General features: G+C 41.4%; 1 protein-coding gene across 1 annotated transcript in view; it reads left to right on the top strand.

Annotated features, from left to right (window-relative positions):
• The window catches only part of ARHGEF26 (Rho guanine nucleotide exchange factor 26), a 112298-nt gene that overhangs the window by 72777 nt on the left and 19190 nt on the right, over nucleotides 1–20331 (top strand). The window contains 4 exon segments of the mRNA XM_006090334.3: nucleotides 1500–1629; nucleotides 4629–4703; nucleotides 6067–6156; nucleotides 10570–10724. Coding sequence (XP_006090396.2) covers nucleotides 1500–1629; nucleotides 4629–4703; nucleotides 6067–6156; nucleotides 10570–10724 — 450 coding nt within the window.

Below are 20331 nucleotides of genomic sequence, written 5' to 3'. Positions count from 1 at the left end.
TTTGCTATCTGGGTATTTCCTAATTTATTTTAGCAGACTTGGACCAAATAATCGAATTTTGGGGCCTTGTTAATCACAAGGCCCGAGGATCTCCTCACCCAAAGATACTTTTCCATTGATTTTTAGAGAGAGTGGAAGAGAGGAGAGAGACAGAGAGAGAAACATTGATGTGAGAGAGACACATCAGTCGGTTGCCTCCCACATGAGCCAAGCCCCCGACCAGGGCCCCAGGGATGGAGCCTGCAACTGAGGTACATGCCCTTGACTGGAATTGAACCTGGGACCCTTCAGTCTGCAGGCTGACACTCTCTCCACTGAGCCAAACCGGCTAGGGCAAACTATACACTGAGTGGCCAGATTATTATGACCACCCTATCAGTACAATGAAGTGAATTAGTTATGCAAATAATAATAAAACCTGGAGAGTATCTGCTTAGGAAGTTTTCAATATTCAGTATTTTTGGAAGTGTCAATGAAGTACTGATGGGGTGGTCGTAATAATCTGGCCACTCCGTGTATGTACATGTTTGAAAAGGTCACAATTGCCACTGTGCTGCTTCCTGCCCCTCTCCCCCTCCCCTTGCCCTCCAACGTGGGGTTACATTGCAGGACCACCCTTTCCCAGCCCCCTCCTTGCAGTCACAATGGAGCTCCTCACAGCTCCTCTGGGGTGAAGTGAGGTGAGAGTGAGAGATGCAGGGGTGAAGGCACCCACTGAACGTCAGAAGACCTTGGCTTGGCTTCTGTCTTTACCAAATACTGAGTCTATTATTTGGCAAGTCGGGAACCTTTCTGAGGCTCTGTTCTAATTGGAATCCCCTCTTGACCTTCCTTAAAAGTTATATGGGCGGTTCCACATAAGATCGTATATGTCAGTGTATCTTGCTAAATGTTGTGGCAGTATTTTACTGGTGTTATTGTCACTGGGAGAGAAGAAACACTGCTGACAATAGTCAGTTTTCTGTTTAACCAGACTCTTTGGAGGTGGGAGACTGGGACCAAAGGGATTTAAAGATGCAGCTGGTTCAGAGTTGATTTTTTCCTTAAATTTTTTAAAAAAAAATTTCAAGCGAAGTAGGAAGGAAAACTTAAAACTCTTCATTGTGAGAAAATGAAATTAAAATGTTGTGGCAGTATTTTACCGGTTTTATTGTCAAATTTTATTACAAATTAAAACTAATTTGTGATGGATGCAGTCACCATTCCGATGCCATTGCCTCATCATTTGTTTACTTTCCACGTCAATAAATTTGTCGCTCAGACATTTTCACCTCATTGTTCATACTGTCACCTTAGACTCATATCTTACAGTCAGTCTTGGCTATAAAAGGCAGACAAACCATCTATGTTTACCTATGTAAATATGTGTTCATGTTGTATATATTTAAAAATTGTTGTTAATGTCTGAAATTATCGTAGTATTCTATACTACATTTTTTTTTATTCTTAACTTGAGGAGGCTGTATATTGAAGTTTCTTCTTTCTTTGTTTTCCCTCAGAGCCACCAATCCATCTTTTAAGGAAGTACTGTCAAGAATCGAGTCCCATGAAGACTGTAGGAACTTACCCATGATCTCTTTCCTCATTCTCCCCATGCAGAGGGTGACTCGCCTTCCCCTGCTGATGGACGTAAGACTTGATTGGGTGGCTCTTTCCTCTGTGGGTAGCCGTAGTGCCATAAACCTGATTAAGGAAATTATTCTTCTTTCACTTACATTGATGCATCACCCCTCTATAAAATCTCCCGATTAAGTGGGAAGGTGCTATTCGGCGGGAAAGTCTCACTTTTGTCTAATATCTTTAGGAATCATCTTCAAGTTAGGTTTGTGTTGTCACTGAAGGATTTAGATTACATCACTCACTGAATACTTTTTGAAATGGGAAGAATATTGACTTCTTGAAGTCAGGAGTCCTGGATTGGGTTCTGGCTGAGCCACGAGGCCTGTGACCTTGGGCAGCTCAGTTAATCTTTTTGGGCCCCAGTTTCCTCAGGAGGCACTCTGACACGTAAACCTGGTGTAGTGAAGTCCTGTAGCTCTGGAGTAAGACAGATCTGGGTGAAAATTCTGTCTCTGCCACTGACAAGGTGATCCTAGGCAAATTGCTTACTTATTCTGAAAATAAGGATAATGGGTACCTGCAGGGTTGTCATGAAAACGAATGAAATAGTAAATGGTAAGTGTGACAATAGACAGTGTTTATTGACTAAATTAATAATATAGTATACAGGCCTGTGCTGAGTTATATTAATACTTGAGGCCTGGTGCACGACATTCGTGCACTGGGGGTGGGGGGGGGGTGCACCAGTCCCTCAGCCCAGCATGTGCCCTCTTACAGTCCGGGACCCCTCGGGGGATGTCTGCCTGCCGGCTTAGGCCTACTCCCCACCTAAGCTGGCAGGCGGACATCCCCTGAGGGGCCCTTAGTGCTGCTACAGAGGGGGGAGAGGTGCCCATTGCCGCCGCTGTGCTCGCCAGCCGTGAGCCCTGCTTCTGGCTGAGCGGCGCTCCCCCTGTGGGAGCACACTGACCACCAGGGGGCAGCTCCTGCATTGAGCATCTGCCCCCTGGTGGTCATTGCGTGTCATAGCAACCTGTTGTTCCGCTGTTCTGTCGATTTGCATATTAGGGTTTTATTATACAGGATTGTGACTTTTTCAAAGATACCTTCAAGGAGTAGCTGCTGTGCTTTCTTCTGTAAGATTTATTAGTAGTAAAGAGGTCATTTAAAACAAGATTTATATTATGTGACTTCTAAAAGTTTTTAATGAAACTTTGAGTTGTATAGGGAAATATTTCAAACTTTACTATTTTAAATGTCAACATTTTTGTGGTATTATGAATTTTCAGGGTTCTTTCTTCTTCTTCTGAAAATGCATTTTAGCCATGTTTCCTTAGATTCTGTATATACTGCCATCTCTCAGCCTTTCATATTCTCTGTCTAATTTTGGCAAAATTGCTTGAATAGATTGGGACTCAGAAAATCTAACATACCATGTTGGGTATTAATGCCATATTGTCCAGTGGGCTCTAATATTTTTTAGAGTCAGAGACCCTTTTGAGATTCTGAGTAAAGCTGTAGTCATTCTCCCTAGAAAATTCAATATGCACAACATTTACATAAAATTGAGGTGTGCAGAGACACTATGAACTTAGGGTGCCTACTCTCAGGGACATAAGCCAGTATTTTTCAAACCACTTTCATACCCCTAGTCCGTCACAAAATTGACTTTTGAAAAATAAGCACTGGTTTTTTTTAATATATTTTATTGATTTTTTACAGAGAGGAAGGGAGAAAGATAGAGAGTTAGAAACATCGATGAGAAAGAAACATCGATCAGCTGCCTCCTGCACATCTCCTACTGGGGATGTGCCCGCAACCCAGGTACATGCCCTTGACCGGAATCGAACCTGGGACCTTTCAGTCCGCAGGCCGACGCTCTGTCCACTGAGCCAAACCGGTTTTGGCAATAAGCACTGTTTTAAAAAAATTAGAACATACTCCACATGACATTACATGGTCCATAACATGGTTAAGTATTATTTAATTAAAAATAAAACAAACCTTGTTTCATTTTTGTTTGCATGTGTACTGGTCACGGTGTTAAATGTATTTCCACAGTGGGTCATTGTCAAAAACATTTGAGAACTATGACTATAAACCCACAGATGGCACTGTCTGTGTTTCTTCTGACACATCACATGTAACAATCCTGACACCCGACCTCAGGTGTGTAGGCCTGGTACTTACTCCCATTGTAGGGACCAGGGGTTTGCTAGATCTAAGTACCCCCCACCTTCACCTGGTGCCCACTGCCCTAATCCGTTCTCCTGTGAGAGTCTGGCCACTGGGGCAGAATCTAAATGGACTTCAGACATTATCTCTTCAATTTTACTTCATTTGGAGATTTAAACTTGTTTTGAAATGATTTAAGCTTAATTGAGATGAACAGTTTTAACACTTAAAATAGTTTTGTTGGTTTTGAATTGGGTATAGTTTCAAAAGTTATGTGTTATTTGGTTTACCTTAAATTCACCTTCTTCCAATTCAATTTTATCATCACAAAAATCGCAGTATAAATATATCAAGAGAAAATTTAGCAGCCTTTTTTCCCCTTGATATTTTTATTCAGTTGTGTTATATACAAAATTAGTTCACCTCTAATGATGATTATGATGATGATAATTAAAGTAATTTTAATCATTTATGGATGGCCTACTGTATGCCAGGCACTCATAAAGCACTTTACATGTATTATCATTTAACCCTTGTAGCCACCTGGTAACATAGCTGGCATTATTCTGAATTTTAAGATGAAGAAGCTGAGGCTTATAAAGACACAGGACTTACCCGAGATCAAATAGCTAATAAGGGTCAGAGTTCAGATTTGAAATCGGGTTCATCCACCTCTGAAATCTGTCCTCTTATTTAACTATTTCTTGGATTCTGTGTGTGTAAAGACTATTTCATAGTTTTTTCATTGGATTTTAATATCATCATACCCATCCATAATATTGTGTTCAGCATTGTGAGGTTTGCTATGAGCGAGAGGGTATGTCTGGGCATTGGTTTTATTGTACTTAGTAAAATCAGTCAGTTAATTTTTTTCTTCTTTTACTTTATTACAGACTATCTGTCAAAAAACACCAAAGGACTCTCCGAAGTATGAAGTCTGTAAAAGGGCCTTGAAGGAAGTAAGCAAGGTAACTGTTGGGTAGCTCCTCAGACAGTGAAGCCCCCAGATCGGTTGGAAGAGAATGTGTCTGGGTTTGATGCTGGAAACTGGTAGATTCTCCTAGTCATTTGCACAGCATTCTTTAGCTAGCTGAAAAACAAAACGATGTTTGCTACACTCAGATGAAATGTGCATTTTTACCGTGTCAGACAGTCTTGTTTTAAGGGCCTATAGATGTCTCATTTTCTTGTGGTGTCTGAATAGCTGTTTATTTGTTTCCCCATTAAATAAGTATTTATTGCATGTCAACTACTGTGCCAGGCATACCAGCCCTTGAAACTACGGTGATGGTTAGCGGCTTTTTTAAAGTTACCTCATTAACATAAATTAGGGTGTTGTTTAAAGGGGCTTGTTATAAATAAATATCATATTATGACTACAGATGCCCCTAATGGCTCCTATATAGGAAATTACAAGGGTTTTAGATGCTCTGTGGGGGGAACTATGGACAAAGACCAACTATATGTTTTTTATTATCAATCACAATGTCCCAGGCCATCATTAAAGGACTGAATGCATTCAGTTGTAGATCATTCATTATTTCTAATTGCAGTGAATGTCCCTGAGCCTGGCCATCCTTGAAGAGTCACTGACCATCAGGTTCCCCCTAAATCAGCGGTTCTCAACCTGTGGGTTGCGACCCCTTTGGGGGTCGAACAACCCTTTCACAGGGGTCACCTAAGACCATCGTAAAACACATGTATAGTTACATATTGTTTTTGTGATTAATCACTATGCTTTAATTATGTTCAATTTGTAACAATGAAATTGGGGGTCACCACAACATGAGGAACTGTATTAAAGGGTCACGGCATTAGGAAGGTTGAGAATCACTGCCCTAGATGAAGGTTTCCCTTTACTGGTCCTATGCTTTGCAGTACCACTCTGCTTAGAATTTGCCTTTAACCTTGGTAATCTGCCTCCAGCTGCTCTGACTTGGCAATGAGGAGAAAGGTGCAGCATGCCCTGAGGCTGGGTGAGGGTTTGGGTTGAGGCAAGCAGGAGGGGCGGAGGAAAGGAGCAGAATGCCCAGGGACTAGAGACTGGGCCTGTGGGAGGAACCCGGGTGTGGAGGGTGTGATGTAATAACTCATGAAGGACACGTATTCCTAGAAATTTTTAGGAGACTTTCCCCCTGTGTCTTCACATCCTAATGACCCCACTTCTCACTGAGGACAGTGTCTTAACTGTGTAAAAGTGAATTCTTCAACCGTCAGAGGGGAGTCTGTGGAGCTTCCCCAGTGCTGATCACTTCCTGTGAGAAATCTGCTTTTGAAAGTGGGGTTTCTCTCCTCGATCCCTCAACCCTTCTTATGTTTCTGTGTTCCCAGTTGGTTCGACTGTGCAATGAAGGAGCCCGGAAGATGGAAAGGACAGAAATGATGTACACAATTAACTCCCAGCTGGAATTTAAAATTAAGGTATTTCCGCACTTCTTCATAAACAGGTTTATTACTGCTCTTGCTTAAGTCTTCTGTAAATATGAAGACAGACGAGGGCAACAGAAGTGGATAGGATTTTATTTTTCAAAGAAGGACCATACATTGATTAGAGAGAGGCTGGTGGAGAGAATAGCAGATGCTGAGGGAGATTCTATTCTGCTTATGCCAGATAAAGCGACCTTTCCATAAACCACAGTTAGGTATTATCTGACGAGAACATTTTTTTTCCCCAGGAAGCCAGCAAACTCGGGAAAAAGGTAGTTAAAAATAATAGAACTTGCCCATCTGGTGTGGGTCAGTGGTTGAGCATCGACCTATGAACCAGGAGGTTATGGTTCGGTTTCTGGTCGGGGCACAGTGCCTGCGTTGTGGGCTTGATCCCCAGTGGGGAGCATGCAGGAGGCAGCCAGTCAATGATTCTCTCTCATGATTGATCTTTCTATCTCTTTCTCCCTCCCCCTTCCTCTCTGAAATGAATAAAAATACATTTTTAAAAACGAATAGAACTTTAGTATGGAAAGGAGCTTTCTTTCAGATTCTCAAAGTGTCCTACAAAACAGTGGTGTCGTATCCCAGGAGCTGGACCCTGGTGTGCTCCCAAATCAGATAAGGACACTCCTTGTCCAGTTTGCAGAAACAGATTGTTTGTGGATTGTTCTTTGCAAATTTGTTTTTCTCCCATAATTCTTTATTGACGATGTGCTGCCCGTTACTGCTTGTCTGACACTGCTCAGGGGCAGATGACAAGATGAAAAAGGAAGAAAATGACAGTTAATGGTTGTAAATCTTGGCCACACTCAGTCCTTTGGTTTAAAGCTGAGTTCTTAATGGATGTGAATGATCAGGATTGGCATTCTGTTTTGTTTTATTACATGTAAATTGTGTTAAGCAACTTAAAATGACAGGCCTTTTTTAAAATTTATATTTAATTTTTAAATATATTTTTATTGATTTCAAAGAGGAAGGGAGAGGGAAAGAGAATCATTGATCAGCTGCCTCCTGCATGCCCCACACTGGGGATCAAGTCCGTAACCTGGGCTTATGCCTTGACCGGGAATTGAACTGTGACCTCATGGTTCAACGCTTAACCACTGAGCCATGTGGGCCAGGTTGTTTTTTGTTTCTTTTTTTAAAATCTTCTTTTTAAAGATGGCAACGCCCTAACCATTTTTCTTTTTAAAGATGGTAAATTCCTTCCCTAACCATATTTCTTTTTTCTTCCTAGCTGAAAATCAATTGATTTAAAATATCTTTAAACTTTATTTTTCTAGAATGCAAAATTAATATGTAATTGAAAAAAGCTTACCCCAGGGGTCCTTAAAAGTAAGTGATTAACATCAATTGAGTTCACGAGTTTAATGAGCACCTTATTTGTGGAAAGCAGTAGGAAGGACAAAAATGTAATCCCTGTGCTTGGGAAGCTTACAGTCTCACAGAAAATTACAGAAATGCAAAGGAGTTAGTAGCAAAGTCTGCAGCTGTCACAGTAGATGGGAGACTGGAAATGGAAAGGATAATGGTCAGCTCTAGGAGTGAGGGATGGAGGGATGGGGAGCTTGTATCAGGTAAGGCTTCCTACTCCAAATCCAAGATGTAACACAACATGAAAAACTCCAAGGCATTAAGAAGTCTTTGGACTGTAGAAGACAGTTTGATATTTCCTCAAAAAGTTAAGCAGAATGACTACATGACCCAGCAATTTCACTCCTAGGTACATACCCAAGAGAACTGAAGACAGTTGTTCGAATAAAAACAAATGGTCATGGTAGCACTATTCATTATAGCCAAAAACGTGGAAACAACCCAAATGTCCGTCAACAGAATTGGTGAGGTGATAAACAAATCGTGGTATGTTCATACAATGAAGTAGTATTCAGCCATAAAAAAGAACAAAGTCCTGATTCATGCCACAACATGGATGAACCTTGAAGACATTATGCTAAATGAAAGCAAGCAGACTCCAAAGGTCACATATTGTATAATTCCTTTCCTATGAAATGTCCAGAATAAGCAAATCCATGGAGTTAAAGTAGAACATGGTTGCCGGGGCCTTGGGGAAGGGCAGAATGGAGAGTGACTCAAGGCATACGGGGTTTCTTTTTAGGGTATTGAAACTGTTCTGGAATTATATAGTGATCATTGCACAACATTGTGAATGTACTGAAAGCCACTGAATTATATGTATACCTTTAAATGGTTAAATGATCAGTTTTCTCTCAATTAATAAAAATATGTATTTACTCTTCAGCTCTTTCTTGTCTTGCTGGCTCATGAAATTAATTCAATTTTATACTGAGGCTAGTTTTCTAGGATGCCAAATAACACAAAAAAGGATGAAAAGTCTTTTCTCCATAGGACTTACATCAGTACCTTTAGGGATATATTTTTATTCATGAACTTTTTTTCTAGTTTTTTATTTACACCTGAATTTTAGTCTTAGAGTTTCTGAATTCCAGGAATTCACTTATGCCCATTTTGGGTTCTTCAGATTCTTTTCTCTTGGACATTTTCATAGTTTCTTAGTTTCTTTTTCTTCATTTTTTTTTTAAAGAATGAGTTTCATCTTCTAATAAATTCTGAAACAAAAAAACAACATTTGTAATATCGGATTTTTGTTTTCAAAAGAGGCATAGACATATTGAAAGCCACTGCCCATTTTAGATATTCCTTAGATAGTGATTTTTGCCTAGTGGAGTATGAGGAGCCTAAAAAAGTCAATGTATTTTAAAAACAACAAACTAGTTTTAAAAACTTTCTTTCCCCCGCCCCTAAACGAAGAACTTAACCGTAAAACTGTCCTTGGCTCATACTGTAGGGTTACATGCAACAGCAAGATAGCACTGTGTCCCCAGTAATTCCATACCTTCAGCAGGACCAAACCTGACACACAGTTCTTCGAGGTGACCTCTTGTGTGCTGGTGGGGTTCCTCAGAATGGTTTAAGCCAGTGGTTCTCAACCTTCTGGCCCTTTAAATACAGTTCCTTGTGTTGTGACCCAACCATAAAATTATTTTCGTTGCTACTTCATAACTGTAATGTTGCTACTGTTATGAATCGTAATGTAAATATCTGATATGCAGGATGGTCTTAGGCGACCCCTGTGGAAGAGTCGTTCGACCGCCAAAGGGGTCGCGACCCACAGGTTGAGAACCGCTGTAAGCCATCTTTGTCTGTCCGTCTTTTAAGTTTCAGCCATTCCTGTTGGATAATCGTCTGATTTGAGATTTGGGTCTGGAAACTATGAACTCCCTTAATGGCAAGTTTGGAAAGTTTGAGGTCAGCCATAATGTTTCCTCTTCCTTTTTAAATCTTCAGGAAAACAGTACATAACTGATGAGCAACCTGCTTATAAAAGTTCTTTATAAAGTAAAAAAAAAATAAAGAAAAAAGAAATCCTCTTAGCTTTCTTATTTCCTCCCTAATATCCTCAATTTCCTTTAGCTATTTTTAATCATTATTCCCTGAAAAGGATGACATTTGGTTGCACTAAGCTACTACAGTTATGTTTTGTGTGTCTAAGAATTTCTGCTTATTTTATGGATGCAGTTTTTTAAATCAGATTTTTGACAGTAAGCATTTCTGGTAACTTAAAAAAAAAAAAGCTCTCAAGGGTAAGGATTATCCTGTGGTTTTGAGAGTTTTCCAGTCGGAAACTGGAAACTGAATTTTTAAAAAACTATGTAATTTCTTGTATCCAGCCTTTTCTATGAGATTAAGATGGATTATTTGGGGAAAACCTCATTTTCCCCAGCCAGAAAAATGGCATGTTGCTTTCAGAGATGAACTTCCATGGGGAAAACTACCATACATTTAAGAACAGGTGTTCTTCAGAAGATGGCTAAGTAAATAATCGGCTGACAAATCACACATTTAAGAGGATTTTTTTTTTCCTTTTGAATAAAGTCTACTCTGTTCATAAAGGAATGCAGGCTTTTATATTGAGCTCTTGTTAGCTACAGTTATCTCCATTTTCCTGTATGTTTAGATTCTGATTTGTGATATTTAAAGTAACTGCAGTTGATACTTAACAGATTTCATTTTGAGGCCTTTCAGTGTTCAGTGACTCCTTTCTTGATCTTCTTTTTCAAGCTGAGAGTTAATGGAAGGGCAATATAATCCTTTCTGGTTGACCCAATAACATTTTCTCATTGAATTTTAGTTACGTGTAGGCAAGTTAATTGTTTTTATATTGGAAAATAAATTGTTGCTCACTTTCTATTGGAGAATTACTGTACTTCTCTAGTTACTATATTTTGTTATAATGTGTCTATAAAAGAACGATGCATGCCATACTGTGCATACTGTGTTTGCATGTAAGTTTTATGTTTTAATCTCGGTCATCTTAGATGCTCTCTCCTTTGGCCTTGGTGCTGAGTTCTTCTCTGTTTGTAGCCTTTCCCTCTGGTCTCCTCTTCCCGGTGGCTGGTGAAGAGAGGCGAGCTGACAGCCTATGTGGAGGACACGGTGCTTTTCTCAAAAAGGACGTCCAAACAGCAAGTCTACTTCTTTCTTTTTAACGACGTGCTCATCATCACCAAGAAGAAGAGGTAAGTAGCCTTTGTGTTGCCCGCTGTGTGTCCAGGTTCCAAGCTTTATAATTCAGATGCTTGTTGAAGGTGATCGTCCTCTCAAAGCTTGAGATGTGAGGTGTATCGTTTCTACACCTGGAATCACAGGGGTGTCTGTGCTTCATTTTCTTTAAATTACCTGTTCAGTTAAGACTTGAGTCTTTTGCAGTGTGCAGAGCCACTGTTGTAAGCATTTGATTCATTTGTATCTTCGAGTTCTCATGATATCCGTGGGGAGGCAACACTCTTATTATGCCCAATGAGCATTTTTCAAATTTCTTCTCCATAGAGCCTTTCCTCTGGTGGATAAGGAGCTAGGGTTCAAGTCTAGTGCTCCTTGTACCTTAATCTAAAATCCACTGCTCGTAATGATTGTTGGTCTAAAACGTTTCCCCGTGACTGGGAAGATGCTGGCGAGACTCTAATACTCTCTTCTTAAGGGTATAAGTCTGTTGGCAGCGTGTTTATGCCTCTGACTTCAGACTTCTGGTTGTGTATTCATATCCTGCTCTGGGGAGATAACCAGAAGGGACTCTTTTTTTTTTATAGTATTTGTTCTATCTGTCCCCACTACACACACATACCCACATGCATACACACACTCTCTCCCCTTAGCTCTTCCCGCAAAGAATTGGCGGGAACATTCTTCATTAACTATACTCAGGGTATGTAGGATTGTAAAATATTTTCCTGCTGGTCCTTCATAAACATTCCATCGTTTCCAGAATGTGAACTTATAAAACCATAAATTTGTGGTGTGTTATTTCCACATATGAAGGCAAGCAAGTGGGCAGAATTGTTGGCATAGAATAGAAGTAGGGGTGCTTCATGGGGTACAGTTTAGACAAGGTGAAGAGAATCATGGAAACAGGCTTCTAGGAATATGTGAAATAAATGTTCACATTTGTCAAAAATATTTATTTAAATCCTACTTCTGAATAGCTTACATTTTAGCTGAAATATTCAAACTACCCTGGAGAGCATTATGCTAAGTGAAACTGACCATTCAGAGAAAGACAAGTACCATACCATTTCACCTATATGTGGAGTCTAATGTACAAAATAAACTAACAAAGTAGAGACAGACTCATGGATATAGAGAACAGACTGACAGCTGTCAGACAAAGGAGAGTGGGGGCTGGGTGAGAAGGGTGAAGGGATTAAGTGAAGAAAAAAAAAAAGACTCATGGACACAGATAGCAGTATGATGATTACCAGAGAAAAAATAGGGTGGGGGAGGCAGAAGAAGGTATAGGAGAAATAAATGGTGGGAAAGAAGACTTGAGGTAGTGAACACACAATATAATATACATGTATGTATTGTAGAATTGTATGCCTGATACCTATACAATTTTAATAACCAGTGTCACCTCAATAAATTCAATAAAAAAATAAGTTTGGAAAAAAAAAGAAACAGAGGTTGAGCTTTGCTTTTTGTTCCTTTTAGTCAGACTGTGTTATGAATGATTTTAGCTGCTTGGAAATCTAGCTGAAATGAAAACTTTGAATGGTCTACCCTAAAAAGCCATAATACATCTATGATAAATATATAAAGATGCTGATGATTATTTTTCTTACTTAGGAAAATAGTGTTCCCGTATCTTTAAGAAGAAATGATTTATGGTACCTTGGGGCAGTTTAAATAGTTCTAGTAGCTAAGTAAAGTTTATAAATAAAAGATTGGAGAAACATTGTAATTTGTGTTCTTATGTTTTGTTGGTTTCCTATGAGATAGCATGTTTTTTTGGCGTTCGTCGAGATGTTTTGTTTTTAGGGAAGAGTAATTATATAGATGACTCTTCACATGCCAGAACTCTTGACTTTTAACATCTTCCAGCTGTTGAAATATTTGTTCTGTCTCAAGGGACCAAAAGCTTTACCTAAACTTTTTATTTTAATGATAAAGTATACCAAACCAATTTTAAATATAATGTAGTAATCTTGATTATGATGTCTTTGGTGACTTGATGAAACCATTAAGGGTTTTTAAGCCAGTATAGTACAACTTTTATTCTTGAACTTGCATACAACTACCCAATAAATACAGACTTTTGAAAGTTGGATTAAGGTATATGCAGTTCTACTTAGCAGCATACGTTTCCCTCCACAGGAGGTTTTGCCATTACATTTAATGTTGCTTTCCTAGCTCTCCCACATTTATTTGCTCAGGTATGTTTGAGATTGTACTGTTGTAAAAGGAAGAGCAAAACATACAGTTCCAGTGGAGAGGGCAACCGGAGTGGCTCACTTTGCCTTTCCCGAAACTGGAATTTCCTTGCCCTTACAATGAGCTCATCATATTTCTAAGGTGCTCTTGACCCAGAGAATGGCATTGGGAGGCTCAAGTTGTTTATGACCTGAATAGGTGGTGAGAGTGGCAAGCAGAACAGGGGCTCGATAAACAGGCTTGGTTAAAAATGTGCAGTATGCACAGCCCTATTTACTCTGCAGCTTCAAGGAGGCAACTGCAAATGCTCCGCATGCCAGAGGCAGCAGCGAAGGAGATAGGACGGGTTTGAACCAGGGGGATAGTTTAGGCTTGGCCACGAGGTGCAGATAAGGAGAGCTACCTGTGCCAGCGCTGCAGGACTTCCCACCATCCCTGCCTAATTATAATTCCAGGGTTCAGTCAGGAGCTCAGCTGCTGGGTCTCCAGTGGTTTCAGCTTCAGGGAGGCCCCCGGGCTCCCGGCAGAGAGAGCTGGGGAGGAGAGCTACTCTTCCTCCTCCTCCCCGCCTGGCAGATGGCTTCTGCTGAGCAGATGGCTGGGGTGTGTGGCCACCTCCGTGGTGCAGAGACCATATTACTGCTAGTGCTTGCAGAGCGGTACGTGGCCACGGGCTGTCTTCTAGGACAGGAATTTTCGCCTTTTTTTTTTTTTAAAGAATATTAAAAGGAAGTTTAAAATTTCTATTTGCTCTGGGCTGTTTGTGAGTCACTACAGGCATAGTCTCTTCCACTGCATTTCAAAAGGATCAGTTTGTTTTGGATGAGAAAGTGAAACTTTTGGCCTTTGCAGCTTTCATTGCAGATTACCTGGGAACTTTGGGAGTAGAATTTCCAACCCAGCAGGACAGAGACCTGAGGGCTCTCTGTTGGGGGACTGCCCTGTGCTCTGTGGGGTGTTACAGCAGCTTCCTGCTCTCTACCCTCTGTGCTCAGCAGCACTTTCCTTCCAGGTGTGACAGCCCAGAATATCTCCAGACATTGTTGTATGTTCCTGGGGGCGGATTGCCTCCAGGTGAGAACCACTGCCCTAGAGTGATGGCAGGCTGTCCACCAGTGTTGCCTTCAGTGTAGTTAGTGAAGGTATGAAAATCGACCAGACCTGACATAGCAGTAATCTTTTTTAAAAATATATTCTTACTGATTTCAGAGAGGAGGGGAGGAGGAGAGGTAGAAACATCAACGATGAGAGAGAATCACCAATCAGCTGCTTCCCATATGCACCCCATTGGGAATCGAGCCCCCAACCCAGGCATGTGCCCTGACTGGGAATCGAACCATGACCTCCTCATTCATAGGTTGATACTCAACCACTGAGCCATACCAGCCAGGCTGAAATTTCATTTTTAAAAGTCATGTGGTTCTTGTATTCTCCATTATATATTCATTTTTAAGTGAAATTTTAAATTAATTTTTGGCAAAACAATCTGGAGCTTGGTTTATCACGTGGCTTCTTATCTCCTCTAGAGTTTTACCTATAGAATACAACCAGATTATTAAGACTGTATTTGCAAAACGGTGCTCTATAGAGGAAGTTTTTTGTTGTTTGTTTGCTTTATTTTGTACTACTGTAATATACAAAATATTTGTACAACTAATATTTTGAGCTGCAAGTAAAAGTATACTCATACGAAAGGGTTAACCAATAAAAATGTTGAACTATCACATACACACACACACACACACACACACAATAAGAAGTTGGGTGAGTTTGGAAAACATTCTTCTGTGGGAGATTCACTATTAGACCACTTAGAAAGATTTTGGCTGCATGTAACAGAATTCCCAATAACAGTGGCTCAGACACTAAAGGTATTTACCTCTCTCTCCAGACATGAAGCCTGAGGGTGGTCAGTCCGGGCCCAGTGGTCACCTGTAACCCAGCCCGTTTCCATCCTTCTGCTGCTCTGTGCTCTGCTCATGTGTCCTCACGGTTGCGAGAGCTCCTGCAGGCATCGTGATTTCATTCAGCCATAGGAGGGAGGTTAGGGTGAAAATCAGGCTGAACCAGGGCTCTGTGCAGGTGGCTTTTCTTATTTTTCAGCCCAGGAGAACCTTTTCCAGACAGTCCCCAGAATTCTGCGTGAATCGCATGGGTTGGTTTTGGGTCCCAGGACTTGTTATAAGGGAGGCTGGGAGAGCCAGCACGTGATAAAGGGGAGCAGGAGAATCATGACTGTTTTGGTTCAGCCACGATGCATCCCCTGGGGCTGGCACGCTGGGACTTGATGGACAAGAAGCAGGGGAGGCTGGCAGGTGATTAGATAACAGTTCCAGCCACAGCTGGGAAAAGCTCTTCTCCGCAGAATACCAATTACATTTGAGTAGTTTGGGAAATGGGAGGTTCTTTGAAAGAACCAACGCTGTGTCTTTAGGATAGAGGGGGTTGGGGAGTATTGATTTCCAGGGAGACAGAAGTGATTGGAGATTTAGGACCCACTTCCTTTCGGCTGGTGGTAGTCTTCCAGCTGGGATTCATGTGTCTCCGTGGTAGTGCCTTTTCCCTGCCGCCAGCCCAGATGTGCCCTTCAGCACATCTGGAGCAGATAGGTGGGTGTGGTCTGGGTGTTGGGGCACAACACCAAAAGAATGCTGAACTCTAGTCTGTTCTTGTTACCTGTAACAGTAAAGGTAATGATTTTCGGGTTTGTTTTCTTGTCCTGAGTTCTCTACCCATAAATGATTTAGCCATGATGTTTTGTGATGTTACCTGTAGTTACATGAGGAGTAATGGTAATTGTAATAATGATAAGGACCCGTGGTATTAAGCATGTACAGGATGCCATTCACTGAGCGCAGAGTGCATAGGCAACATTGAGTTATCACAGCAGCCTCATGTTCTTTTCCTTTCACAGGTGAGAATACCGAGGCAGAGAGACAGCATCTTTATCAAGGTCTCTCGGCAAAGCCAGGATTCTTATGTGTCTCTGACTTTAGAGCTTCCTCTCTACATTTCTTTATGTTCATTACTTCTTTAAAAATTTTTTTTTTTTTATTTCAGAGAGGAAGGGAGAGACAGATAGAAGCATTAATGATGAGAGAGAATCATTGATCAGTTGCCTCCCGTACGACCCTTACTGGGGATCGAGCCTGCAACCTGGGTATGTGCCCAGACTGGGAATGGAGCTGTGACCTCCTGGTTCATAGGTCGATGCTCAACCACTGAGCCACACTGGCTGGGCTATGTTCATTACTTCTTGACTTCATTTTTTGTAGAATATTTTCACTGTTCCCTTTACTATAATGTCATTGGGAAAAACATCGTAGAAACTCGCACCTTTTTAAAAAAATATATATTTCTTTATTGATTTTAGAGAGGAAGGGAGAGGGGGAGAGAGATAGAAACATCAATGATGATAGAGAATCATTGATCAGCTGCCTCCTGCACACCCCCTACTGGGGATCGAGCCCACAACCCAGGCATGTGCCCTTGGCCGGAATCGAACCTGGGACCCTTCAGTCCACAGGCCGATGCTCTATCCACTGAGCTAAACCGACTAGGGCTCGCACCTTTTTTTTGTCTGTTTTGATAGACACCTTTTCCAAAGCAAGTTTGTGTTCTGTGAGTATTTTATAGTGGCACAGGTTGTAGGAGGAAATCAGAACGAGCACCAGACTGCATTCGTGAGCTTTCCTCTGCCTTTAGCCGGAGTGTAAGGAAAGGTTTCCTTTTCATCGCGTTTCCTTCCTGCAGACATTGAAGACAGTAGGTTCCCACTTCCTGGTTCCTGTTCCATAAATACTGTGTGTATTGACATAACTTGAACTTTGCGGCACATTACAAATTCTTGGGGGTTAAACAAAAGGATTTTCTGTAATAGGATATGACCAGATCATTATCACAAGTTCAGGGGTTTAAGTTACCACTTGCATTTTCCCAAGTAGTTGGAATGCCCCCATGGCTGGAAGCTGTGCACGCTCCCTGGTTCAGCCCCACTTGGAGTTTTTCCACTTGAAGCCTTTCCCATTATAGAAAGCTGGAGTCACCTCACACTGTCTCTCTTCCTCTGCAGAATAAACTCCTTCCTCAGGAAATTAACTTTAAGCGTATCTTGGATAAAGAAAGGCAGTAAGACCGACTCAAAGTGCTTTTATTCCTGCAACATAACACTTGGCTGTTTCTGACCATGTGATACTGGTTTCTAAATTTAAGATGCTGAGATGGGGTGGGGGAGAAGTGAGAGCCCCATTTCCTCCCCCACCCCCTTTTTCTCTGGCCTCCTCTCATACCCTTGATTCCTCTATGTGATGAGTAGTAAGGGTATTGTGTCCTCTAATCTGTAAGAAGAATTGAAGTTGCCATTCAATGTTGAAAGCTGCCATGACCTAGAAGCACAATATCAGTGTCTGGAATCAGACAGAACTGGGCTCCAACCCTGGCCATGTGACCTTGGGCATGCTACTCTCAGTCTCTCAGAGGCTCAGTATTCTCATCTGTAAAATGGGTGTAATAATGCAACTCCTCCATGAAATTTCCTTGAGAATTAAATGAGATAATGCACATAAAATTTTAATGCAATGAATAGTCTCTGCCAAGTGACTGATACATGCTGGGTGTCATTCCTAGTATTGTGTTTCTTATGCTAAAGATTAAATTATTTGATTGGTTAAAAAATGGTTTGAAACCTGTAGCCATTGCTACATCTGAAGGTTGTGGTGCACTCTGGGGGCAGGCCTGGATGTGTGGCCTCTGAAATATGGCCTTAGGAACAAATACATTTAGTTCCATGCCTCTCCCTCCTCATCAGGAACTCATGTCAGATGGCAAGTGAGTGAAGGACAACCATTGATTTATTTTTGTCATAATTGATATGAATAGTGTACACTACGGTAGCAGTGATTTTCCTGCAAAATCCCTCACAACATCCCTCATCCCTCATCCCTTTTTTGTGGCTGAAAAAGTGAATTCAGTATATTCCCCCCTTTCATTCAAAGAAGTCGGTAGAAGTCAACTTCAATGGGAATGTGGTGCTTGGGAATAACTTTGTTGCCCATTGAAGAAGCTGCCTGCTTGCTCTCCAGAGTTTAGTTCTCGTGATGCCAGGGAGAAAGCTTCTGTGGGGTGCCAGCAGCCCCTCATACCTGTCTGCCTGCTCTTCGTCAAGGACCATGGGTTCGGGGCATCCCGTGGGCAGCTGGGAAGGTCCCAGGCTGTGGAATCTGGAGATCAGTGGTGACAGGAGTCAGTGCTTCTGTTGGTCCTGTTGTGGGTCACTGGCCATCCTTTTTGGTGACAGTGAGTAACAGCCGATCCTTATCTTACCAATGAATGTGATCCTCATCTCCACCATTCATTATCTTCCTGACAATGAACCAGGAAGCATGTGGCATGTTTGTTAGTCTTCAGAATTATTTTGAGGAGCTGGGCAAGTAAGGCTGCTTGAAATCAGCTTCTAGATAAATATCATGTCTTGTTTTGCTGGTTGGAGCACTTGACAAATTATTAATTTCTCAACAGAAGTATTTATGGTAGCTCTAATTATACCTTTTCCCAGTTTAATAGCTAACATTTACTGGCTGTGAGCCAGGCATGATTATAAGATTTTTACAGGCAATAAGATAAAGAATCTTCACAACAACCCAAAGAGATAGGTTTTGTTATCCCCATTTTACAGATGAGGAAACTGAAAACAGGGAGGATCAGACCACGGAGTGAATGATAGAAGTGGGATTTTTACAGACATTCCAAATCAAGTCTGTACTCTTAACTGTTATGCTATAGTTATTACTTTAACATTGTATATTATTTCCACCAAAAATTTGTTTGTGTAATCAAACGCCACCCTTTAAAATTGAAATTAACATCAGTCATTCGAAAAAGTGTTTCTATCTCTTAACGCAAAATAAGTTTTTGTGTAGTCCAATATTCTCCAACCCAGAAATGTTGAACTAGAGTATTTTTATTCCCGTTAAGCACAAGATCAAGGATTTAGAAGCCATGTTTTTAGAGAAGAGAAACAAGCTGAATTCCGCAGAGGAAGAAATATCACACATGCCTTGAAGGGAAGTAGGAAGACTGGCCTTTGATCCTTATAAAACCCCATGTGCTTCCTGAATCAGTGCACTGGGAGAAGGGCAGAGCTGTTATAAATCCCCGAGAGAAAAGCCAGAGGGCCTAGGAGAGGACCTTGGAGAATGACCCCAAGGAAGGATGACTTGGAACTGTCACAGAGGCCTTAGAAGAGGAAGATGGAATTTCAGGAGGTCACAGGTGCTAGGCATCATCAGATAGTGTAGATGTCAAGAATGGTGGTGAAACCCAGGTCATTGGATCCGGTGGGTGTTGGGCCACGATGACCTTGGGGGGCGGGGGTGGGGATTTCACTGGCATGTACGCCCAGGGGCTGAGACAGTGAAGACACAGACGGCTTCTCACTGAGGGGACCTTTGTCTCAACACCGGCAGATTCAAGTAAAAGTTTTTTTATGACAGGGAAGCCATGGGAATGTTTGATAGAAAGCCTATGGAAAGGAAGCTGCTGAATAGGTAAAAAATAATCACTACCACTGGCCAGCAGGGATCAGTGGTTGAGTGTCAACCTGTGAACCAGGAGGTCACGGTTTGATTCCTAGTCAGGGCACATGCCTGGGTGTGGGCTCAATCCCCAGTGTGGGGCGTGCAGGAGGCAGCCAAAACATCTCTCATCATTGATACTTCTCTTTTTCTCCTCTCCCTTCCTCTCTGAAATCAATAAAAAATATATATTTTTAAAGTCACTACTTGGCTATGTATGCAGAAAACGGTGTTTTGTTTTGGATAATTGTTGATATCATCTTTTCCTTTAAATTTAACTCTTTTATAAAAGGAAGAATTGGGAGAGGGGGGTACTGGTTTGCTTTTCACCTGTCAGATTTTGGTTATAAAATAAAGTTGCGGAACAATGCCAAAGGAATGTGAGACAAGTCACAGGGCTGATAGCAGGGGGTTGCAGTCTACCCTTCCCTCATGTCCCCACTCCCATCTTTCCTTGCATATTCCTGGCTATGTCTTGGTCAACTAACCTATTTCCCATTCTCGGTCATCCTGATTATGTACTTACGATGTTGGCTAATGCATGGTAAGGTGGAAACTCCCTCTGAGGTGTTTGCATGTCTGAAAGCACCTCCCTGATCTAAGGCAGGCCCAGATGGGTCCGAGCCCCACAGGAGGACCTGTTCTGTCCCACGTCTTCTTTATGACATGTATGGACCCAAATCTGGGTCCAAGGAAATATCTTGGTTTACGGAGTGAGATTGGGATCCAAACTTGTATATTTTCCAGACATTTCCTCCAGATGTCCTGATATTATTTGTTGACTAACCCATCAATTCCTCCAGATTTGAAATGCCACCTATGTCATGTACTAAATTCCCAGGTGTGA

The sequence above is a fragment of the Myotis lucifugus genome, unplaced genomic scaffold (genome assembly GCF_000147115.1).
Source record: "Myotis lucifugus unplaced genomic scaffold, Myoluc2.0 scaffold_70, whole genome shotgun sequence".
Classification (NCBI taxonomy): Eukaryota; Metazoa; Chordata; class Mammalia; order Chiroptera; family Vespertilionidae; genus Myotis; species Myotis lucifugus.
The sequence above is the reverse complement of the archived record's forward strand: the minus strand, read 5'-3'. Positions and strand labels throughout refer to the sequence as shown.